Genomic DNA, 25,922 nt, shown 5'->3' with positions numbered 1-25,922 from the left:
CTGTATATATAGTGTATCTGTAAGGGGTGTATATATAGTGTATCTGTAAGGGGTGTCCACATACTGCTGTATATATAGTGTATCTGTAAGGGGTGTCCACATACTGCTGTATATATAGTGTATCTGTAAGGGGTGTCCACATACTGTTGTATATATAGTGTATCTGTAAGGGGTGTCCACATACTGTTGTATATATAGTGTATCTGTAAGGGGTGTCCACATACTGCTGTATATATAGTGTATCTGTAAGGGGTGTCCACATACTGTTGTATATATAGTGTATCTGTAAGGGGTGTCCACATACTGCTGTATATATAGTGTATCTGTAAGGGGTGTCCACATACTGCTGTATATATAGTGTATCTGTAAGGGGTGTCCACATACTGTTGTATATATAGTGTATCTGTAAGGGGTGTCCACATACTGCTGTATATATAGTGTATCTGTAAGGGGTGTCCACATACTGCTGTATATATAGTGTATCTGTAAGGGGTGTCCACATACTGCTGTATATATAGTGTATCTGTAAGGTCCCTCAGTGGAATTCAAACACAGATTCAACCACAAAGACCAGGGAGGTTTTCCAATGCCTCAACTGCTCAGCCTTAGATCGCTGCTCCCGAGTGGCGCAGGGGTCTAAGGCACTGCATCTCAGTGCAAGAGGTGTCACTACAGTCCCTGGTTTGAATCCAGGCTGTATCACATCTGGCCGTCATCGTAAATAAGAATTTGTTCTTAACTGACCTGCCTAGTTAAATAAAGGTTAAAACACGTAATGGCTGTGAGTTTAATAGCTGTGAGTTTAATGGCTGTGAGTTTAATGGCTGTGAGTTTAATGGCTGTGGGTTTAATGGCTGTGAGTTTAATGGCTGTGAGTTTAATGGCTGTGAGTTTAATGGCTGTGAGTTTAATGGCTGTGAGTTTAATGGCTGTGAGTTTAATGGCTGTGGGTTTAATGGCTGTGGGTTTAATGGCTGTGAGTTTAATGGCTGTGAGTTTAATGGCTGTGGGTTTAATGGCTGTGGGTTTAATGGCTGTGAGTTTAATCGCTGTGGGTTTAATGGCTGTGGGTTTAATGGCTGTGAGTTTAATGGCTGTGAGTTTAATGGCTGGGAGTTTAATGGCTGTGAGTTTAATGGCTGTGGGTTTAATGGCTGTGAGTTTAATGGCTGTGGGTTTAATGGCTGTGGGTTTAATGGCTGTGAGTTTAATAGCTGTGAGTTTAATGGCTGTGAGTTTAATGGCTGTGGGTTTAATGGCTGTGGGTTTAATGGCTGTGAGTTTAATGGCTGTGGGTTTAATGGCTGTGAGTTTAATGGCTGTGGGTTTAATGGCTGTGAGTTTAATGGCTGTGAGTTTAATGGCTGTGGGTTTAATGGCTGTGAGTTTAATAGCTCCTTAAGGGCTTACTGCTACATTAGCCAATAGGATATCTCTGAGATCTATGCTCTCACTTCTTTATTCTCCAATGGATTATAAGACATTTGAAATTATTAATATGTTACCAATTACATTTACTTATGATACCTAAGTATATTTAAAAACAAATACTTTTACTTTTAGACTTTTACTCAAATAGTATTTTACTGGGTGACTTTCACTTTTACTTGAGTCATTGTCTTATAAGGTATCTTTACTTTTACATAAGTATGACAATTGGGTACTTTTCCTACCGCTGTCTTTAATTTTTAAAAACATTGTGAACACTCAAAGGACTGCACACATAGGTGTGGTATATAGGTGCCCCTATTGAAATCAAATCAGACATCAACAGCATCATCCTGGAAACCCTAGACCCACTCCAATTCACATACTGCCCCAACAGATCCACAGATGACGCAATCCCAATGGCACTCTACACTGCCCTTTCCCACCTGGACAACAGGATCAGTTACATGAGAATGCTGAATGCTGTTCATTGATTACGGCTCAGCGTTCAACACCATAGTGCTCACAAAGCTCCTCACTAAGCTAAGGAGCCTGGGACTAAACACCTCCCTCTGCAACTGGATCATGGACTTCCTGATGGGCTGCAATGGTGGAAAAAATTATATTTAGATTAGACCTGATATGTTGAATTAACCTTAGAGAATTGTCTTGTTATGTGCTTGTATTTCTTCACTGATTCAGGCGTGTCTTTGTGTGACTTAGTCACAAGGCCGCACAGCTAAGAGCCGTTTGGGTTACGACCGTGTGACACATCCCGTTTTCAGTTCTATCTGAAGGAATTCATCTCTATAGAAACGGGCAGGAATAAACAGAGAAGAGTGTGAGCCTTCGTCAACGTCAGCAATCTGAACAGACAAGCTTTTCTATACTCTGTTTCTACACATCTGCTAACTGTCATATAGAGGAGAGGAAGTAGTTTCTAGAAAAGGATTCGGATCGGTTAACTACTCCATTGTTGTAAATCTTATAATTAATTGTTTGAAAGAATCTGCAGCCTAAGGGGTGCGTGCTCAGTCCCCTCCTGTACTCCCTGTTCACCCACAACTGCGTGGCCAGGCACGACTCCAACACCATCATTAAGTTTGCTGTTTGCAGTGTTTTGTACACTGCTGCTACAAACTGTGTATTACCTATGCAAAGTCACTTCCCCCCCTACCTACATGTGCAAACTAACCTAACGAACCTAAACCCCTGCACATTGACTCCTACCATATTTTATCATGTTAAACTAACCTAACTAACCTAAACCCCTGCACATTGACTCTTACCATATTTTATCATGTTAAACTAACCTAACTAACCTAAACCCCTGCACATTGACTCCTACCATATTTTATCATGTTAAACTAACCTAAACCCCTGCACATTGACTCCTACCATATTTTATCATGTTAAACTAACCTAACTAACCTAAACCCCTGCACATTGACTCCTACCATATTTTATCATGTTAAACTAACCTAACTAACCTAAACCCCTGCACATTGACTCCTACCATATTTTATCATGTTAAACTAACCTAACTAACCTAAACCCCTGCACATTGACTCCTACCATATTTTATCATGTTAAACTAACCTAACTAACCTAAACCCCTGCACGTTGACTCCTACCATATCTGTTATTTTATCATGTTAAACTAACCTAACTAACCTAAACCCCTGCACATTGACTCCTACCATATTTTATCATGTTACCTTGTTCTTATTCTTTTTACATTACTTCATTTAGTAAATATTTTCTTAACTCTATTTTCTTAAAACTGAGTTGTTGGTTAAGGGCTTGTAAGTAGATTGTAAGTAGATATTTCATTAGTTTTGAGGAGGCATTGAATGGTTGCTACATATATTTTATATATATATATATATATATATATATATATATAAGAATATATATATTCTTTCCATGTTTTTTTTATTTTAGGCTTTTTAATTTCATATTTTCATTTTTTTTATTTTATAATAATATATATATTTTTATTAACACTTTTTTGGTTAGTACATGGTTCCATATGTGTTATTTTTGATGTCTTCACTATTATTCTACAAAGTAGAAAATAGTCCTTATAAAGTAAACTCCTGGAATGACTAGGGTGTGTCCAATCTGTTGACTGGTACTGTATGAACACTAGTATTCTAGTACTCGGTCAGCAATGTCTGGTTGATCCATTTGACATGTCATGAGCACGTACTACTGTAGTTAGGATACGGTCCTAGTATTGACTGGGTCAGGGGTATCTATGATTGGACCAGTCAGAAATATCAGAGTTATTGGTATGATATACTGGACTGTATGTGTGTTTGTCCCAGGAGAATCTGCGGCCCCAGTTCGAAGCCAAGTACTCCCGAGTAGAGAGAGTAAACCCTATCTCTGGCAAGCCAGAGCCTTTCCAGCCCTTCACTGACAAACTCAGCAGACTCATGGTCTCTGTGTCTGGCATCTTCTTTTGTGATAGTTGGAACTATGTCTATCACAGTATAAAGAATACTATTTACATACATCTTGTCAGTCCTCTGTTCTGCCCTGCATGGTATTACAGCGTATATACGAAAGTTGCATTTGCCATTTATTACTTAGCTAATAAAAAATACATAGTATAAAATCAGTGACTCATTGTTATATTTATCCTGATACCAGATTTGAATTTACGCAACTCTAACAAACGTATGGTTGCATAACAGCACATTGTGTAACATTACCACGGTTTTATATTGAAAAATTGCGGAGCCAAGGACAACATACGTTCCTAGATGAAGGTCAGGCAAGAGAGAACAATAAGGGTGAACAGAAATACAGATAACCCGCGATGGACCAAACCAAAATATACAACACTTTTACAATCAAGTGTATTTACCATATAGATATGAAAAAGTGTTTGTTCACCAAAACATAACATTATCTATGCAGCTGTAATTAAATAAAAAAACACTGAATTATTATTATTATTATTATCAAACCATTAATATCCCCTCTTGACCTTTGAACTGGTCCTTGGGTGCAACTTGGTGCAGTAATCTAGTGGAACAACATCACACTGCTACACATACATCATGAGAACAATGCAGTTTAAAGACATTCACCTTTGGATAAGAGTGTCCTATATCAGTCTACAAGGTTTTCATTGGAATCCATTAGGGCACATATGTCAGAGTCAAGGCCCGCGGGCCACATCCGGCCCGCAAGAAGGTTTTTTACGGCCCCTGGGATGATCTTGATTTATTATTAGAACCGGCCCGCAGCAAGCCGGCAGCCCGCAGATCTTTTACACGCACCAATACTACATTTCCCACAATGCAAAGGTGACGCACCGAGCAGTAGGCTGCTTCATTTCAATATTTATTGGCACAGCAGTCGTCAGCATCACAGTAAAATTAACTTTCAGATACCCATCAAAAATGGCAAAACGGAAGGTGGATACTGAGAACCGGGGGTTTCAAACAAGGTGGGAGTCGGAGTATATGTTCACGAAGGTAGCTGGAAAACCTGTGTGTCTTCTGTGTGGAGAAAGTGTGGCGGTACTGAAAGAGTATAATCTGAGACGACATTATGAAACGAAACACGCGGACAAAAACAAGAATATGGACATGGAACAAAGGCTACAAAAGGCAGAGGAATTAAAACGAGGCCTCAAATCTCGACAGGCTCTGTTCAAAAAAGCCAAATCACAAGGCCAGGCTGCTGTCAAGGCCAGTTTTATTTTGGCAGAAGAGATCGCTAAATCAGCCCGGCCATTTACGGAGGGGGATTTCATCAAAAACTGCATGATTAAAGTTTGTGACGAAGTTTGCCCAGAAAAAAGGCAACTCTTTTTAAATGTGAGTCTGAGCAGAAACACCATTGCCGAGAGAGTAGACCAGTTGTCCATCAATCTAAAAGAGCAGCTTGTGAAAAAGGGAAAAGATTTTATTGCATATTCCTTGGCTGTGGATGAGAGCACCGACATTTCTGACATTGCCCAGTTGTCAATTTTCATCCGCGGAGTGGACTCCAACCTAAGCGTGACAGAGGAGTTTTTGGCTTTACGTCCTATGCATGGCACAACTACGGGGCATGATTTGTATGAAGAGGTGTCAAGATGTGTAAATGAGATGGAGCTGCCTTGGGAAAAACTCGTGGGTTTGACAACCGACGGAGCACCTGCGATGTGTGGACACAGGAGCGGACTGGTGGCGAAGATACGGGAAAAGATGCAAGAGGAAAACGCGACAGGTGAGCTGACAGCTTATCATTGTATCATACACCAGGAAGCGTTGTGCGGTAAAGCCTTGAAAATGGAGCATGTAATGAGCATCATCACGCGCACAGTTAACTTTATCAGAGCCAAAGGTTTGAATCACCGCCAGTTCAAGGCATTTCTGACGGAGTTAGAAACGGAGCATGGTGATTTGCCTTATCACACAGAGGTGCGATGGCTAAGCCAGGGAAAGGTGCTTCAAAGATGTTTCGAGCTTCGTGAGGAGATTTGTCTGTTCTTGGACAGCAAAGGGAAAGACACAACACAACTCCGAGACGAAATGTTTCTGTGTGAAATGGCTTTTCTGTGTGACATTACGAGTCATCTGAATGCAATAAACTTGCAGCTGCAGGGTCGGGATCGTGTCATCTCTGATATGTACAGTACAGTGAAGGCATTTAAAACCAAACTGACTCTGTGGGAGACGCAGATGCGGAAAGAAAATTTGAGCCACTTTCCCAGCTGCCAGACCATGAAAGAGAAGCTCTCTACCAGTGCGTTCCCGAGCACACAGTTGGCTGATAAAATAGGTATGCTTGCCGCTGACTTTCGACGCCGATTTGCTGACTTTGAAGCACAAAAAAGCAGGTTGGAACTGCTCGGTAACCCATTTGCTGTTGACGTGGAAAGCTCACCACCAAACCTCCAAATGGAGTTGATTGACCTCCAATGCAATGATGCACTGAGGGCAAAATATGCGGCAGTGGGTGCTGCGGAGTTCGCCCGTTTCCTCCCCGGCACAATGCCCCAGCTGCGCATCCAGGCTGCTCAAACGTTGTCTATGTTTGGCAGCACATACCTGTGTGAACAACTGTTTTCTTTGATGAACCTGAACAAAACATCACACAGAAGTCGACTTACTGCTGAACACCTCCACTCAATTCTGAGGATTTCTTCAGCTCAGAGCCTTACCCCGAACATTGATGAACTTGTGGAAAAGATGGGACACCACCAAGTATCACCCTCAACCTCAAACAAGTGAACATTACTGTGCAATCACATATTTAGAGTTTTTACTCAGTTCAAGTTTAAAAGTTAAAATTTAATATTTGTTTTCACTGCATGTTACTTCTCCTTAAACAAAGTGTTGTTTTTGATTAATAGATTTTTGCACTTTATTTTTTTGTATTTCAATCCAATTATATTTTAAAAATATTTCAGTTGAGTGGATGATAGAAAATTGCTATTATTGTTTTTTCTTTGAAGTAAATTTAGCCCACTTTTGCTAAAATAGAAAATATAGTCTACTGATGGTGCCTTGAATACCGGTTTCTTTCATTTAATGTTCATGTTATGGGGATATTTATATAAAGGAAATTTGTCTTTTGTGTCTGTTGAAAATTAAAGATTACTGACAGAGCCATAAGAAAATATTGCTTTATTTATCTGATCATATTGTAATATATTTGTTAGGTTTTCAGTAGGTTCAATTAGGTTCACTAGACTATATGCGTCATTTAAAAAATTTTCAATGAACATTCGAACAGTCCGGCCCTCGTCTTGTAGCTGATTTTTTTATTTGGCCCTCCGTCCATTTGACTTTGACACCCCTGCATTAGGGAGTCACATGATGACTGGGACCCTATGAATAAACCTGCAATTCAAAATGGTTGGTTTTCAGTATGTTTGGCTTGGAGTCTTACATCAGCAGTTATCTATCTGCTGTGGTGATGACAGTAATACTGGAGGAGGTGCTGGGTAAACCCCAGGGTGTAGAACACAGTTATCTATCTGCTGTGGCGTTGACAGTAATTCCCAGGATGTAGAACACAGTTATCTATCTGCTGTGGTGATGACAGTAATACTGGAGGAGGTGCTGGGTAAACCTCAGGATGTAGAACACAGTTATCTATCTGCTGTGGCGTTGACAGTAATTCCCAGGATGTAGAACACAGTTATCTATCTGCTATGGTGATGACAGTAATGCTGGGGGAGGTGCTGGGTAAACCCCAGGATGTAGAACACAGTTATCTATCTGCTGTGGTGATGACAGTAATACTGGAGGAGGTGCTGGGTAAACCCCAGGATGTAGAACACAGTTATCTATCTGCTGTGGTGATGACAGTAATACCCAGGATGTAGAACACAGTTATCTATCTGCTGTGGTGATGACAGTAATACCCAGGATGTAGAACACAGTTATCTATCTGCTGTGGTGATGACAGTAATACCCAGGATGTAGAACACAGTTATCTATCTGCTGTGGTGATGACAGTAATACTGGAGGAGGTGATGGGTAAACCCCAGTATGTAGAACACAGTTATCTATTTGCTGTGGTGATGACCGTAATACTGGAGGAGGTGATGGGTAAACCCCAGGATGTAGAACACATATGGTTTATGGTGTCAATCAGTTTCTAACATGGTTGATGGAGACCCACCTTTCCCACGGTCCTATCAATGAAATGTCCTGTTTTATGTAGAAGCCCCATCTGACTTCAGATTGGTTCATAGGATCATACTGAAGTAACCTGGAAACACATGAGTTGATATCATTCTCCTCACTCCTCTAGAGGAGGGCTGGATGGAGGACAACTTCAACCTGAAAACAAACACATATTGTCCACATACCCTCTCGGGTTGTACAACACATTTAACATAACAGTTGTGTCAAATGCTTTTTATATCAGTGGTACAACCTGAGTGAGTAGAGGAACATTAAGGGAAAAAAGACACTTTTCATGGTGTAATTTCAGTAATCTGGAGATGTATGAAGTCATATTGGTTGGTGGTGACATATGACTTACTACTCTTTTAGTTCCTGGAGGAGCATAGGACCTCAACAGCCTCCTAGAGGAGCATAGGACCTCAACAGCCTCCTAGAGGAGCATAGGACCTCAACAGCCTCCTGGAGGAGCATAGGACCTCAACATCCTCCTAGAGGAGCATAGGACCTCAACAACCTCCTAGAGGAGCATAGGACCTCAACAACCTCCTAGAGGAGCATAGGACCTCAACAACCTCCTAGAGGAGCATAGGACCTCAACATCCTCCTAGAGGAGCATAGGACCTCAACATCCTCCTAGAGGAGCATAGGACCTCAACAACCTCCTAGAGGAGCATAGGACCTAAACAACCTCCTAGAGGAGCATAGGACCTCAACAACCTCCTAGAGGAGCATAGGACCTCAACAACCTCCTAGAGGAGCACAGGACCTCAACATCCTCCTAGAGGAGCATAGGGCCTCAACAACCTCCTAGAGGAGCATAGGACATCAACAACCTCCTAGAGGAGCATAGGACATCAACAACCTCCTAGAGGAGCATAGGACCTCAACAACCTCCTAGAGGAGCATAGGACCTCAACAACCTCCTAGAGGAGCATAGGACCTCAACAACCTCCTAGAGGAGCATAGGACCTCAACATCCTCCTAGAGGAGCATAGGGCCTCAACAACCTCCTAGAGGAGCATAGGACATCAACAACCTCCTAGAGGAGCATAGGACCTCAACAGCCTCCTAGAGGAGCATAGGACCTCAATAACCTCCTAGAGGAGCATAGGACCTCAACAGCCTCCTAGAGGAGCATAGGACCTCAACAACCTCATAGAGGAGCACTGGACCTCAACATCCTCCTAGAGGAGCATAGGACCTCAACAACCTCCTAGAGGAGCATAGGACCTCAACAGCCTCCTAGAGGAGCATAGGGCCTCAACAGTCTCCTAGAGGAGCATAGGGCCTCTGCAGCATTGAGGGTTCAGCCCACAGGGTCATGGAGACATGTGATGCATGCTGCCCCACCACTACAGTGTGCAGTTAGGTCCAGAAGTATTGGCACCCTTGATAAAGATGTGTTCAACGTCATCATGAACTTTGCCCAGCAACAGGACATTTTAACCAGAAACCATGATACAACAACTACACATCAGCACACTGAACCCTCAACCTCTGACCCCTGATTGAGAGAAGAATCCAACAGTCTGCCTCCAGTTGACCATCTTTTCCTCCAGTCTGACAACAGGAACCTTCTACCACAACCAATCATCACAAACTCTGAAAGAAAAACACGGCACTCACACAAACTCAGACCGTCAGAGAAAGAACTGAACGATGTCAAAGATCATCCATCCCCTAGATGACTCAATTACTGAACGATGTCAAAGATCATCCATCCCTTACATGACTCAATTACTGAACCAGGTCAAAGATCATCAATCCCCAACATGACTCAATTCTGAGGATTCAGTGGATCGTTAGATCGGGTTCAAGTCCGGGCTCTGGCTGGGCCTCTCAAGGATATTCAGAGACTTGTACCAAAGCCACTCCTGCATTGTCTTGGCTGTGTGCTTAGGGTCATTGTCCTGTTGGAAGGTGAACCTTCACCCAATCTGAGGTCCCTAGTGCTCTGGAGCAGGTTTTCATCAAGGATCTCTCTGTACTTTGCTCTGTTCATCTTTCCCTCGATCCTGACTAGTCTCTCAGTCCCTGCCACTGAAAAACGTCCCCACAGCTTGATGCTGCACCACCATGCTTCACCGTAGGGATGGTGCCAGGTTTCCTCCAGATGTGACTCTTGGCATTCAGGCCAAAGAGTTCAATCTTTGTTTCATCACCAAGCCATGAGGTCGAAGGAATTGTCTGTAAAGCTCCGAGACAGGATTGTGTCAAGGCACCAATCTGCGGAAGGGTACCATTAAATGTTTTCGGTATGGAATGTCCCTAAGACCACAATGGCCATCATTCTTAAATGGAAGAAGTTTGTAACCACCAAGACTCTTCCTAGAGCTGGGCGTCTGGCCAAACTGAGCAATGGGGGGAGAAGGGCCTTGGTCAGGGAGGTATTTTTCTCTGACATGACCTGTCAACTGTGGGACCTTATACAGACAGGTGAGTGCTTTTCCAAATCATGTCCTATCAATGGAATTTACCACAGGTGGACTCCAACCCTGTTGTAGAAACATCTCAAGGATGATCAATGGAAACAGGATGCACCGGAGCTCAATCTCACGTCTCATAGTAAAGGGTCTGAATACTTATATAAGGTAATTCGGTTAATAATTTGCAAAAAAAAAATATATTTTTCGCTTTGTCATTATGCGATATTGTGATGTCATTATGGAGTATTGTTATATCATTATGGAGTATAGTGAGGTCATTATGGAGTATTGTGAGTATTGTGAGGTCATTATGGAGTATTGTGAGTATTGTGATGTCATTATGGGGTATGGTGAGGTCATTGTGGAGTATTGTGATGTCATTATGGGGTATGGTGTGTAGATTGAATAGGAACATGATTTATTTAATCCATTGTAGAATGAGGCTGTAACGTGACAAAATGTTTCTGAATGCCCTGTATGTATGTTAATGGAATTTGTTCACCCCAATAGTACAGTTTGTGATGTTTTTCTCCATATCTCTAATTACCATCTTATTAGATGGATCCATTTCCCCCCATTAGTTTGGGATTCAGACCTGCAGTCATCTTGATTTCAGACCAATTTGGAGAAGTGTTCCAAAGGCAGTAAATCTAATGTAGAATAAATGGAACCTGGATCCATTTCATTCTATTAACATGGTTTATGTGTTATAGCAGAAATGGGGTTAAACTGATATTAAAATGACAACTCCATAGGTGGGACCAGGTCAGGGGAGTTCATCTCTGCTCCCAGCATCCCTGGGACAGTACTGATCAACATAGCTGACCTGATGCAGAGGTGGACCAGTGATGTTTTCCTCTCAGTGGTGAGACTTGCCCTTCCATTTGACACACCTTTACCTGATGAGATCATACAAGATGTTACAGGCTTATTGCATGTGGAAACAGACCTAAAATAAAATAATAAAATAATGTTGAATACTTAATAAGCAGTGATTTGATTGAGTTTGTTGTAATGGAACCAATAGAAAAGTCCTAAAAGTACAAACAAACCCCGCCCACCTGGAGGACAAAGGAAATTCTCAAAGTGTTGGAAAAGTATTTTGTTATTCATTAGAGCAAAACATTTAGTAACAGAATGGAGTTATTTCACCTTTGATTTTTACTCCTCACTTTCCCTTTCAGGTCCATAGGGTTTTACTGCCCCCTGCTGGAGACTGGAGCACACTGCAGTCCCTTTCAGGCCCATAGGGTTTTACTGCCCCCTGCTGGAGACTGGTGCATACTGCAGTCCCTTTCAGGTCCATAGGGTTTTACTGCCCCCTGTTGGAGACTGGAGCACACTGCAGTCCCTTTCAGGTCCATAGGGTTTTACTGCCCCCTGCTGGAGACTGGAGAACACTGCAGTCCCTTTCAGGTCCATAGGGTTTTACTGCCCCCTGCTGGAGACTGGAGCACACTGCAGTCCCTTTCAGGCCCATAGGGTTTTACTGCCACCTGCTGGAGACTGGAGCACACTGCAGTCCCTTTCAGGTCCATAGGGTTTTACTGCCCCCTGCTGGAGACTGGAGCACACTGCAGTCCCTTTCAGGTCCATAGGGTTTTACTGCCCCCTGCTGGAGACTGGAGAACACTGCAGTCCCTTTCAGGTCCATAGGGTTTTACTGCCCCCTGCTGGAGACTGGAGCACACTGCAGTCCCTTTCAGGCCCATAGGGTTTTACTGCCACCTGCTGGAGACTGGAGCACACTGCAGTCCCTTTCAGGTCCATAGGGTTTTACTGCCCCCTGCTGGAGACTGGAGCACACTGCAGCCCCTTTCAGGTCCATAGGGTTTTACTGTCCCCTGTTGGAGACTGGAGCACACTGCAGTCCCGTTCAGGTCCATAGGGTTTTACTGCCCCCTGCTGTAGACTGGAGCACACTGCAGTCCCTTTCAGGTCCATATGGTTTTACTGCCCCCTGCTGGAGACTGGAGCACACTGCAGTCCCTTTCAGGTCCATATGGTTTTACTGCCCCCTGCTGGAGACTGGAGTACACTGCAGTCTCTTTCAGGTCCGTAGAACCATAGTAAAGACCAGTATGGACTATCAATACAGGTACTGTATGTAGAACCATAGTAAAGACCAGTATGGAATATCAATACAGGTACTGTATGTAGAACCATAGTAAATAACATTATGGAATATCAATACAGGTACTGTATGTAGAACCATAGTAAAGACCAGTATGGACTATCAATACAGATACTGTATGTAGAACCATAGTAAAGACAAGTATGGACTATCAATACAGGTACTGTATGTAGAACCATAGTAAAGACCAGTATGGACTATCAATACAAAGTGACCATTTAGAATGAGGCCCAATTCAATGAGAGGAAGTCTTAACCGAACCGGGGGATGACAGACAGGAAGTGGGGGGTGGAGATCTAATATATTGTTGTGCCAAACACTAAAGCATGATATTGTAATAAATCTGCACCCTATTCCCTACGTAGAACACTACTTTAGTCACAACATTATTGTATCTGAACCAATAACCACCTCTATAGTACTCTAAATTCCATGACTTGTTATTGTGTCCAAATCCACTATCTGTCCCTGTTCTGCTGATGTCTTTATATGAGACTGCTGTAACAACATTACCACTCCACTCCACCTCCCAGTAACAGCGTCCAGACAGACCCTCTCTACACAGAACATGGTACTGGTTGGTGAATCTGTCTGGATGACAAGGATATGGTTGGACTTGTTCTGTATAGGTCACCTTTCTGTTCCCTTCAGACAGAGAGAGGTGTGTGTGTGCTGTGTTTGGGTCCAGTGTGAGCTGACAGGAATCTGGGAGAATTGCAGAGCAGAGACCAATGAGGGGAGTCAGAACAATAAGTTTAGTCAGATACTGTATCTACCCTGTCTTTGATTAGAGCACAGCAGAGATCAAATCAGAGAAATATGAGGAGTCAGATAGATACCCAGTCTTTGATTAGATCTACTATTGCTATATATTTCTAGAGGGATTGTTAGGAGTGTCAGTAAAAAGAGACTGTTAGTTACTTCACAATATAGAGACTCACATTGTAACAACTGTTCTCTGGTCTTGGGCTCTGGAGGCAGTACAACATCCACTATATTCACTACAGACACACAAACACATTGACAGAGAGAGGGAATGTTATCATCAGACCATATTCCAAATGTATATGACTAGTAGGGAACTTTCAATGGTCTAAAGTTGATGTTCTTATTGTTTTCAACACACCTGTAGTGGAGATCTTGGTCCATTCTCCTTTAAGGAAGTCTTCTAGTTTCTCTCTCAGTTCAGACACAGTCTTACTCACATCTCCAAAGTACTGAAGAGGACGGACAACGATGCTGGGTAAGTCTGAAGATGCACTGATACTGGAGAGAGACTGATAACTCTGGAGAGAGAGAGAGAGACTGATAACTCTGGAGAGAGAGAGAGAGAGAGAGAGAGACTGATAACTCTGGAGAGAGAGAGACTGATAACTCTGGAGAGAGAGAGAGAGACTGATAACTCTGGAGAGAGAGAGAGAGAGACTGATAACTATGGAGAGAGAGAGACTGATAACTATGGAGAGAGAGAGAGACAGAGATAGAGAGAGGGAGACAGAGAGAGAGAGAGAGAGAGAGAGAGAGAGAGAGAGATAGAGAGAGAGAGAGAGACTGATAACTCTGGAGAGAGAGAGAGAGACTGATAACTCTGGAGAGAGAGAGAGAGAGAGAGACTGATAACTCAGAAGAGAGAGAGAGAGACTGATAATTCTGGAGAGAGAGAGAGAGAGAGACTGATAACTATGGAGAGAGAGACAGTGACAGAGAGAGGGAGACATAGAGAGAGAGAGATGAGAGCTTGATAACTCTGGAGAGAGACAGAGAGAGAGAGAGAGAGAGAGAGACTGATAACTCTGGAGAGAGAGAGAGAGAGAGAGAGAGAGAGAGAGAGGGGGAGAGAGAGGGACGAACAGAGAGAGAGAGGGATGGACAGAGAGAGGGACGGACAGAGAGAGAGAGAGAGACGGACAGAGAGAGGGAGAGGGACGGACAGAGAGAGAGAGAGAGACGGACAGAGAGAGAGAGAGGGACGGAAACAGAGAAGGACAAAGAGGGACGGACAGAGAGAGAGAGAAGGGAACAGAGAAGGACAAAGAGGGACAGAGACAGAAGGACAGAGACAAAGAGACAGAGGGAGAGAGAGGGACAGACAGAGAGAGAGATAGGGACGGACAGAGTGAGAGAGAGGAACGGACAGAGTGAGAGAGAGGGACGGACAGAATGAGAGAGAGGAACGGATAGAGTGAGAGAGAGGAACGGACCGAGTAAACGAGAGGGAGAGAGACGGAAACAGAGAAGGACAAAGAGGGACGGACAGAGAGAGAGAGAAGGGAACAGAGAAGGACAGAGACAGAAGGACAGAGACAAAGAGACAGAGGGAGAGAGAGGGACAGACAGAGAGAGAGAGAGGGACGGACAGAGTGAGAGAGAGGGACGGACAGAGTGAGAGAGAGGGACGGACAGAGTGAGAGAGAGGGACGGACAGAATGAGAGAGAGGAACGGATAGAGTGAGAGAGAGGAACGGACAGAGTAAAAGAGAGGGAGAGAGACGGACAGAGAGAGAGGGGAACGGACAGAGAGAGAGAGAGGGAAGGACAGAGAGAGAGAGAGGGACGGACAGAGAGAGAGGGACGGACAGAGAGAGAGAGAGGGACGGACAGAGAGAGAGAGGGACGGACAGAGAGAGAGAGAGAGAGAGAGAGAGAGGGAAGGACAGAGAGAGAGAGGGGGGCGGACACGGGAGAGAGAGAGCGGGACGGACAGAGAGAGAGAGAGAGGGACAGACAGAGAGAGGGAGAGAGGGACAGACAGAGAGAGAGAGGGACGGACAGAGAGAGGGAGGTACGGACAGAGAGAGAGGGGGACGGACAGAGAGAGAGAGAGGGAAGGACAGAGAGAGAGAGAGGGACGGACAGAGAGAGAGAGGGGGACGGACAGAGAGAGAGAGGGGGACGGACAGAGAGAGAGAGGGGGACGGACAGAGAGAGAGAGGGGGACGGACAGAGCTGAGTGAGTAATGTTTAGTCTGAAACTATATTTTATTTCCAAAAGCCAAGAAGAAAAATACACAACATTACTTTATAAGGACTGAATTCTAACATAATTCTGCCAAGCTTGATACAGCTTCAACTAGCACTGACGTGTCAAGTGAGAGGTGTCAAAGTCCATTAGCCCAACAATGGCAGGAGAGTCACACAGTCTACCCCAACCAAATGGAGAGGCCTTAGAAGCTCCCTCCCGCTGTTCAGAGGTAATTAAAATACAGTACCCTGTGCATGTAAAGAATGATAAGGCAAGAAAAGACCACAAGAAGAAGCTCCTTATGGAAAATCAAGAAACACTTTTTGCTGACTATTACAAAAATGGGAACATCAGCAACCTTATCTTCCACACAAACCATCCCCTGGCATGGCACAGTGCTATATTAGCACACTACCCCTTTGTTAAGAAAGGGGGGGTTAACGAGGGGTGGAAACTCAGAATAACGAGGACTCTGAGTCAGGTAATATAAATATCTATAAGTCTGGAACAGTAATGGTACAGGGTAACCCCAAACAGTTTCAGCTGGACTTTCACCTAATCAAAGAATTAGCCCAGCAGGAGAAGCTCTCCCTTGATAAAGATACCCCCACCCCGAGCGGGTCAGACCAGACCTCTTCATTACGTAACCCCACAGACGAGCAACCCCCAGCGGAGAGTCAACCTCCCAGCACAGATTACCACTCCCTCATTTAAAATGAAGGACAAATTCACCCAGCTGGAGGTAAAGCAGGTGGAGCTGGAACAGCAGGTAATTACACTTCAGTCAGCACAGACCCAGACAACAGTCCAGTGTAACGGATGTGAAACGGCTAGCTTAGTTAGCGTGGGCGCTAAATAGCGTTTCAATCAGTGACGTCACTTGCTCTGAGACCTTGAAGTAGTAGTTCCCCTTGCTCTGCAAGGGCCGCGGCTTTTGTGGCGCGATGGGTAACGATGCTTCGAGGGTGACTGTTGATGTGTGCAGAAGGTCCCTGGTTCGCGCCCGGGTATGGGCGAGGGGACGGTTTAAATTTGTACTGTTACATTGATGCTGTTGACCCGGATTACTGGTTGCTGCGGAAAAAGAGGAGGAAGGTCAAAAGGGGGGTGAGTGTAACGGATGTGAAACGGCTAGCTTAGTTAGCGTGGGCGCTAAATAGCGTTTCAATCAGTGACGTCACTTGCTCTGAGACCTTGAAGTAGTAGTTCCCCTTGCTCTGCAAGGGCCGCGGCTTTTGTGGCGCGATGGGTAACGACGCTTCGTAGGTGTCAGTTGTTGATGTGTGCAGAAGGTCCCTAGTTCGCGCCCGGGTATGGGCGAGGGGACGGTCTAAATTTGTACTGTTACACCAGCACAACAAGACCCCCTTAACCAGACCTGGAATGCTGGAGGTGGAGAGAGACATATCTGCACTTTGGACAGTGGTGAGACAACTACAACAGGAGAAAGAGGAGAAGAACAGAGCACTCGAGGAGAGGATCAGACTGCTTGTGCAGGAGAGGTTGAGGGGGATGGAGGAGAGGGTGAGGGGGACGGAGGAGAGGTTGAGGGGGACGGCGTGTGACAGAGAACAACCCACTTGAGAGGTGGCCACCCCCACAGAGAAGCCAGCAGAACAGCCCACCTCAGCACCCGACAAAAGTCTCGACACCACAGCAGAACAGTCCACACCAGACCCTGATCATAGAGTTGACATCACAGCAGAACAGACAAATGAAGAACCCCAAGCCCAGAGGCTCTCACCCCCTCTGAGCACCCCCCCTGTCAGCCACCCTGATAGCCCTTCTGACAACCCCCCCACACCCACAAACACAAGACACAGATTGTACTACTTATGGACTCAAATGGGAAATATATAGAAGAAAAAAACATTTTTCCCAAACACAGTGTGTCTAAACTCTGGTGTCCAAACACCCAGCGCGCCCTCGACCTTCTGTCTAAGGACCAACTAGGCTCACCCAGCCACATAATAATACACACAGGCACAAACGACCTGAGAGCACAGCAGGAAAGGGTGGCCACAGCACTGAAGGGAGTGATTGAAAAGGCTTCTTCTACTTTCCCCAAAGCACAAGTGGTTATCTCCACCCTGCTACCACGAAAATACTTCCACCCTAACACAATACAGCGGGTAAATGCAAGTATTTCCCGTGACTGTGCCTCAAAACCAAATGTTTTCCTGGCCCACCACTCCACCCTGGACTTGAACAGCCTATATGACCAGGTCCATGTCTACAAGGCAGCAGTGCCCACCCAGGACATCGCTCTCAAACGTATCCCCAACACTTCACACAGGAGCAACAGATCAATAGACACCCCACCCAGACAAGCGAGACACCCTCCCAGAACTGCAGGACCCCCCCTGGACCTACACATAGAGGACCCACGCCAAGAGGAATTACATCCAGACCACAGCACACCCAGACACATCCACACCCCCACCCCAACCAATCAACACCCCCCCACGTCAACCATTCCCACACCCCATTTAGGCCCCCTCAGATCAGACCTATGCCACTCCTGCCCACCCCATGCACCCCACCCCGCAAAGAGGGCCTCAACATGGAAGCCACACATACGCCAAGGTAGTGAGCGGGCAAACAGTCCCAACCCCCACTCTCACACTCGCCCAAGCCAATGGCATGTACCAGATGCTCAGCAAGCTCTGCTCACACTTACTGGCCTGAGGCCAAACCACGACCAACAACATTGGACAACATTGGACACCAACAACACACGGACCCACTGGTTGCCCTCTAGGTTACAGAGAGCTGGTAGTCCCTTCCACCAAACTACCAGGTGTGAAACAGGGAAGGGACTCAGGGGGGTATGCTAATTTGGTATAGAGCACACCTAACTCACTCCATTAAATTAATTAAAACAGGAACATTCAGGAACATTCTACATTTGGCTAGAAATTCAAAAGGAAATTATCCTAACAGAGAAAAATGTCCTCCTGTGTGCTACCTATATGCTACCTATGTGCTACCTATATCCCCCCACTAGAATCCCCATATTTTAATGAAGACAGCTTCTCCATCCTGGAGGGGGAAATCAATCATTTCCAGGCACAGGGACATGTACTAGTCTGTGGCGACCTAAATGCCAGAACCGGACAAGAACCTGACACCCTCAGCACACAGGGGGACACACACCTGCCTGGAGGTGACAGCATTCCCTCCCACATATGCCCCCCTAGGCACAACTATGACAACACAACCAACAAAAACGGGTCACAACTCCTGCAGCTCTGTCGCACGCTGGGTATGTACATAGTCAACGGTAGGCTTCGAGGGGACTCCTATGGTAGGTACACCTATAGCTCATCTCTTGGCAGTAGTACTGTAGACTACTTTATCACTGACCTCAACCCAGAGTCTCTCAGAGCGTTCACAGTCAGCCCACTGACACCTCTATCAGACCAAAGCAAAATCACAGTCTACTTAAACAGAGCAATACTCAATCATGAGGCATCAAAGCCAAAGGAACTGAGTAATATTAAGAAATGCTATAGATGGAAGGAATGCAGTTTGGAAACCTACCAAAAAACAATTAGGCAACAACAAATTCAATCCCTTTTAGACAATTTCCTGGGTAAAACGTTCCACTGTAATAGTGAGGTGTAAACTTGGCGGTAGAAAATCTTAACGGTATATTTGACCTCTCAGCTTCCCTATCAAATCTAAAAATCTCAAATAGAAAACCAAAGAAAATTAACAATAATGAGACAAATGGTTTGATGAAGAATGCAAAAATCTAAGAAAGATATTGAGAAACCTGTCCAACCAAAAACATAGAGAACCGGAAAACCTGAGTCTACGCCTTCACTGTGGTGAATCACTAAAACAATACAGAAATACACTACGGAAAAAGAAGGAACAGCATGTCAGAAATCAGCTCAATGTAATTGAAGAATCCATAGACTAACCACTTCTGGGAAAATTGGAAAACACTAAACAAACAACAACACGAAGAATTATCTATCCAAAATGGAGATGTATGGGTAAACCACTTCTCCAATCTTTTTGGCTCTATAACAAATAATAAAGAGCAAAAACATCTACATCTCTGAATAATTTTGCACGCCCAATTTTTCAGTTTTTGATTTGTTAAAAAAGTTTGAAATATCCAATAAATGTTGTTCCACTTCATGATTGTGTCCCACTTGTTGTTGATTCTTCACAAAAAAAGACAGTTTTATATCTTTATGTTTGAAGCCTGAAATGTGGCAAAAGGTCGCAAAGTTCAAGGGGGCTGAATACTTTCGGAAGGCACTGTATCTTTGGGAGGAAGTCCAGCCTGTTTGACAAAAATATATATTTTTTTCTCCAATTTTTGCAGCCATTACTGACAACTAATCAAATGTAATGTTTTTTACCAAAAACTCTACATGGAAAGCAGAAAGATGTGATCAATTAAATACAACGTTAACTAGATATTATCTGTGTCATTTATAGCCTGGCACAGATAGTAAAACTACTGTAGCGACCCGCACAGACAGCTGTGTGTTATCAAATCAAAAGTCAAATCAAATCAAATGTATTTATATAGCCCTTCGTACATCAGCTGATATCTCAAAGTGCTGTACAGAAACCCAGCCTAAAACCCCAAACAGCAAGCAATGCAGGTGTAGAAGCACTTATGTTTTCGGCTAGTAGGTGGTTGTGTTGTACTTACCAGTTCCCAGTGTTCGCGGGGTCCGACATGCCAATCAACCTGCTATCTGCCAATCACAGGAATGCCTGGGATGTTCTGATGCCGGGCATCCTGGTGGTTGGCGGAGTGGCGTGGAGGGGGCGGGGCATTGGAAGTTAAGGTTCAGCCTTTGTTCTCTCTCTTACGTCTGGGCTTCACAAGAGAAGGTCCCGATTGGCTTGTGGGGTATCTTTCATTTATTTGGCGTGAGCTAAGGCCAAACAGTAGCCTGTGTAAAGTTGCTAATTAACCGTCAATTTGTAACTCAATCCTCTGTCTGGACAATTGTTCCTTTATGATCTAGTCAGGTCATTACACTACATTAAATACAACGTTAACTAGATATCATCGCCACATAACTTATGTCGAATTTAAAAGACACCGTTACCGTTAGTAACGTCTGTTACACTGTAACTTACAGGCAGCCTCACATAAAAACCTATTGGTTAACAAAGCTTTGATTATGACCAAAGTCTATAGTAGTGAAAACTCTCTCTCTATTCTAACTTACCACACATTCACATCACTGCCTCGACATGAATGTGTCCTGTCAGAGCCGTTTCCTGTCCGTTAACTGTTAACAGTCTCGAGCCACAGCTTAACCAATGAGCTACAAGGAGGACTGACAGTCACGAGCGGTGCAGCAGCCTCTGCAGCAGCAGCCTCCCCCGGGTCCTAGTGCCCGCCCGGTAAGACGGTTAAGATGCGATGGAACGGTTGACGGAGAGAAAATAAATCACAGAGAAAATATATTGACTGATATATTGAATAGTTTAGGGAAGCTTTAGCTTTGGCTTTAATACATTCTGAAAATACTTGAAAACCAAAAGAGAAAAGAATAGTTGCCCTCCTCAGGAACAACAAAACCCTCACAGACCAACTTCTTCTTCTATGATATAATGGAGGTCCTCAAACCAACGTTAAAGGTGCATGGCGCCACCTACTGTGCTGGAGTGTGTTCAATCACGGTTTACACCACTCTAAATCCTCCTACCTTACTCAGTACTTCTGAGAAAATAACAGAGTCCCACTAACTTCTAATAGACCCTCCCCCATCCCCCAAATCTCTTCCAAGTGTAATGTTTACTGTTAATTTCTGATTGTTTATTTCACTTTTGTTTATTGTCTATTTCAATTGCTTTGGCAATGTAAACATATATTTCCATGCCAATAAAGCCCTATGAATTTAATTCAATTGAGAGAGAGACAGTTCCATATTAATGTATAGGGGACATGAGTCGTCATGGTTACTCATGGTTATGTGATGAGGCAGCCCAGTCGGTTACATGAACCAGTCTATTCTCTGAAAGGGGTCCAGACAGCATGTTCCCAACAGTGGGGTCAGTGGGATTAAATAGGTGCCCCTCTCTCTCTCTCTCTCTGACTATAGGAGAGAAGTGAAATGGTGTGTCTCCTCTGGTCAACAATACTCACCTTGAAAGACTCCACAGCCTGTTGGAGCTCCTTCAGCTCCTTCTCTCTCTCCTGGAATCTCTGCTGGACCTTCTGCTGACTCATCCCCAGCTGTCTCTGTGGAGAATCACTCTTCAATGAGCTATCAAGCTTTATTAGTCCAGTAGATCAATAGTATAGTAATGTGACATAGGACCCATAGAGAGGAAGGTCTACAATCCTGAGGAAGTCCCTTTACAATATTATATTATGTTGCTATGTGAATCATTATAGTTTTTATGGTAGGACTTCATGTATCAAGGGGTTGAGACTGAACTTTGGACTCATAAAAGGCCATTCAGAATGATAACAGTGTTTGACTTTAGAAAATGGTGATACATTTGTAACAAACTCAATATACTCAAGGTTTGTGTTCATATTTGTGGATCCATTTCATATTGTATATAATGTAATGATCTCATATTCAAACAGATTTAGTTCCTACTGTATCTTTAATTCTTTGTTTATCAGACAGCCACCAACAAGTTGTTCTGGTCTTACCTGTGTCTCAGTCCTCTCTGCTGCAGCTGACACTGTATCATGGCCTTTATGTTCATCCATCACACACAGCAGACAGATACACTGCTGATCGGTACGACAGTAAACCTCCAGCAGTTTGTCATGATGAGAGCAGATCTTCTCCTGTAGTTGTGCCGTGGCCTTGACCAGCTTGTGCTTCTTGAAAGCAGGAGATTCATAGTGAGGTTGGAGGTGAGTCTCACAGTAAGAGGCCAGACACGCCAGACAGGACATGAGGGCTTTCTGCTTTCTGGTCCCAGTGCAGACATCACACGCCACATCTCCAGGTCCAGCATTGCACAGAGCAGGAGGGGGAGCAGCCTGGAGTCCTGTCTTCCTCAGTTTCTCCACCAGCTCAGCCAACATGTTATTTTTCCTCAGATTAGGCCTTGGAGTGAAGGTCTCTCTGCACTGAGGACAGCTATAGACCCCTTTCAGAACATCCTGATCCCAGCAGCCCTCAATACAGCTCCTACAGTAACTGTGTCCACAGGGAATAGCCACCGGCTCCTTCAGTAGATCCAGACAGACAGAACAACAGAACTGGTCCTGGTCCAGCAGAACTCCCTGATGAGCCATTTGGACGGTTGTTCACTCTCACACAGACAGACGACAGAGAGACTCAGATCAGTTTCGTTTCCTCAGAAGAGAGTTTGTGGGAGGGGAGGGACTTCCTGGTTCTGCCAGAGGGCTGGGGTTAGATGGAGGGAGGGGTTAGAGGAATGGATGAAGAGAGAGAGGAACTGCATGCAACAGCAAGAGGGAGACAAATAGTTTTGTTCCAAGTTTAGATCCCTTAAGAAATACTAAAGAAAACTATTGTTATTTAAAACATAAGTCATTATTTAACCGGAGCCATATTGTATTGTGCACTGAGCTGAGATCTTCCATTCTCCTCTGCGCTGGTTACACTTCTTTTCATAGTGAACACTTCATTTCATATTTCATTTCAATAACACATTTCTACTTCCTCAATCAGCCTCAGAGGAGCTTTACCTTCTCTACCTGACGGTCTCATTACAACAGGCTGCCCTGGTGGGTCTGATACAGGAGTGTCTGGGCTTCTCTACCTGACCGTCTCATTACAAAAGGCTGCCCTGGTGGGTCTGATACAGGAGTGTCTGGGCTTCTCTACCTGACGGTCTCATTACAACAGGCTGCCCTGGTGGGTCTGATACAGGAGTGTCTGGGCTTCTCTACCTGACCCTCTCATTACAACAGGCTGCCCTGGTGGGTCTGATACAGGAGTGTCTGGGCTTCTCTACCTGACCGTCTCATTACAACAGGCTGCCCTGGTGGGTCTGATACAGGAGTGTCTGGGCTTCTCTACCTGACCGTCTCATTACAACAGGCTGCCCTGGTGGGTCTGATACAGGAGTGTCTGGGCTTCTCTACCTGCCCGTCTCATTACAACAGGCTGCCCTGGTGGGTCTGATACAGGAGTGTCTGGGCTTCTCTACCTGACCGTCTCATTACAACAGGCTGCCCTGGTGGGTCTGATACAGGAGTGTCTGGGCTTCTCTACCTGACCGTCTCATTACAACAGGCTGCCCTGGTGGGTCTGATACAGGAGTGTCTGGGCTTCTCTACCTGACGGTCTCATTACAACAGGCTGCCCTGGTGGGTCTGATACAGGAGTGTCTGGGCTTCTCTACCTGACTGTCTCATTACAACAGGCTGCCCTGGTGGGTCTGACACAGGAGTGTCTGGGCTTCTCTACCTGACCGTCTCATTACAACAGGCTGCCCTTGTGGGTCTGATACAGGAGTGCCTGTCTGTCTGCTCACACTCAGGTACATGGAACACGTGTCTCCTATTTCTCCTGGACGTAACTCCCTCAGGTGTCATTACATCATGTGACCTGGTTGCCACTGTTTTCACCACACAGGCCTCAACGTTCCATGTTTTCCCATCATGCATTTCCCCCCCTATCATTTGGACTGAGATCACGGAGCACCTTGGACCCTTTGTCATAGTACCTTTTCTGTTCCCTCTTTCCTCTCCGTTAAGAATCACCTCGTCCTGCTGCTCTGTTTCTAGGAGGACAACCTAGTTTGGAGTTTCCTGTTGAACAACAGCTCTGCAGGAGACAGACCATGTTTTAGTGGAGGAGCCCTCTAGTTCAACAAAGCTAGATACGGATCTGTCTTTGAGTCCAGAGCTTTCTTAAGCAGTAGTTTGACTGTTCTGACACCGTTCTCCTCTAACCCATTAGACTGTGGGTACGGTCGGCTTGAGGGGACATGCTTGAACCCCTACAGCTGATCAAAATCACTGAAAGCTGAACAGCTGAACTGTGAGGTGTTGTCTGTACGGACTACCTCGGAGACCTCATGACGAGCAAAGAATGACCGAATGTGAGTTATCAGCTGAACTGTGAGGTGTTGTCTGTACGGACTACCTCTGAGACCTCATGATGAGCAAAGAATGACTCAATGTGAGTTATCAGCTGTTATCAGCTGAACTGTGAGGTGTTGTCTGTACGGACTACCTCTGAGACCTCATGACGAGCAAAGAATGACTGAATGTGAGTTATCAGCTGAACTGTGAGGTGTTGTCTGTACGGACTACCTCTGAGACCTCATGATGAGCAAAGAATGACTCAATGTGAGTTATCAGCTGTTATCAGCTGAACTGTGAGGTGTTGTCCGTACGGACTACCTCTGAGACCTCATGACGAGCAAAGAATGACTGAATGTGAGTTATCAGCTGAACTGTGAGGTGTTGTCTGTACGGACTACCTCTGAGACCTCATGATGAGCAAAGAATGACTCAATGTGAGTTATCAGCTGTTATCAGCTGAACTGTGAGGTGTTGTCCGTACGGACTACCTCTGAGACCTCATGACAAGCAAAGAATGACTCAACATGAACTACTTCCTCTCCTCTATATGACAGTTAGTGTGTAGAAACAGAGTATAGAAACTACTTCCTCTCCTCTATATGACAGTTAGTGTGTAGAAACAGAGTATAGAAACTACTTCCTCTCCTCTATATGACAGTTAGCAGATGTGTAGAAAAAGAGTATAGAAAAGCTTGTCTGTTCAGATTGCTGACTTTGACGAAGGCTCACACTCTTCTCTGTTACTTCCTGCCCGTTTCTATAGAGATGACTTCCTTCAGATAGAACTGAAACGGGATGTGTCACACCCTGCGGTCGTAACCCAATGTCTAATCTAAATATCATTTTTTCCACCATTGCGGCCCATCAGGAAGTCCATGATCCAGTTGCAGAGGGAGGTGTTTAGTCCCAGGCTCCTTAGCTTAGTGAGGAGCTTTGTGAGCACTACGGTGTTGAACGCTGAGCTGTAGTCAATGAACAGCATTCAGCATTCTCATGTAACTGATCCTGTTGTCCAGGTGGGAAAGGGCAGTGTAGAGTGCCATTGGGATTGCGTCATCTGTGGATCTGTTGGGGCGGTATGTGAAGTGGTATGGGTCTAGGGTTTCCAGGATGATGCTGTTGATGTCTGATTTGATTTCAATAGGGGCACCTACAGTGGGGAGAACAAGTATTTGATACACAGCAGATTTTGCAGGTTTTCCTACTTACAAAGCATGTAGAGGTCTGTAATTTCTATCATAGGTACACTTCAACTGTGAGAGACGGAATCTAAAACAAAAATCCAGAAAATCACATTGTATGATTTTTAAGTAATTAA

General features: G+C 44.7%; 1 protein-coding gene and 1 pseudogene across 1 annotated transcript; both read right to left on the bottom strand.

The window, feature by feature from the left end:
* Positions 1–1,922: 1,922 nt before the first annotated feature.
* Positions 1,923–20,301, bottom strand: LOC139407466 (tripartite motif-containing protein 16-like). The gene is made up of 6 exons (XM_071151261.1): positions 20,273–20,301; positions 17,817–17,880; positions 13,759–13,918; positions 13,574–13,633; positions 12,994–13,337; positions 1,923–2,030 (listed from the first exon to the last, which is right to left on the bottom strand). The coding sequence occupies exons 1-6, from the start codon at positions 20,299–20,301 to the stop codon at positions 1,923–1,925; spliced, it is 765 nt and encodes a 254-aa protein (XP_071007362.1).
* LOC139406328 (E3 ubiquitin-protein ligase TRIM47-like) overlaps positions 20,241–25,922 on the bottom strand; it is a 128,435-nt pseudogene continuing 122,753 nt past the window's right edge.

This window comes from Oncorhynchus clarkii, chromosome 4, assembly GCF_045791955.1.
Source record: "Oncorhynchus clarkii lewisi isolate Uvic-CL-2024 chromosome 4, UVic_Ocla_1.0, whole genome shotgun sequence".
Taxonomy (NCBI): Eukaryota; Metazoa; Chordata; class Actinopteri; order Salmoniformes; family Salmonidae; genus Oncorhynchus; species Oncorhynchus clarkii.
The sequence above is the reverse complement of the archived record's forward strand: the minus strand, read 5'-3'. Positions and strand labels throughout refer to the sequence as shown.

Coding starts and splice junctions, on each gene's coding strand:
- LOC139407466 (XM_071151261.1), bottom strand. CDS start 20,301: ATGTCGGACCCCGCGAACACTGGGAACTG. Junction 13,919..17,816: donor GCCTTGTAGACATGGACCTG/GTCATATAGGCT, acceptor CTCTCTCTCCAG/AGTTATCAGTCTCTCTCCAG. Junction 13,634..13,758: donor GACCAAGATCTCCACTACAG/GTGTGTTGAAAA, acceptor GTGTGTCTGTAG/TGAATATAGTGGATGTTGTA.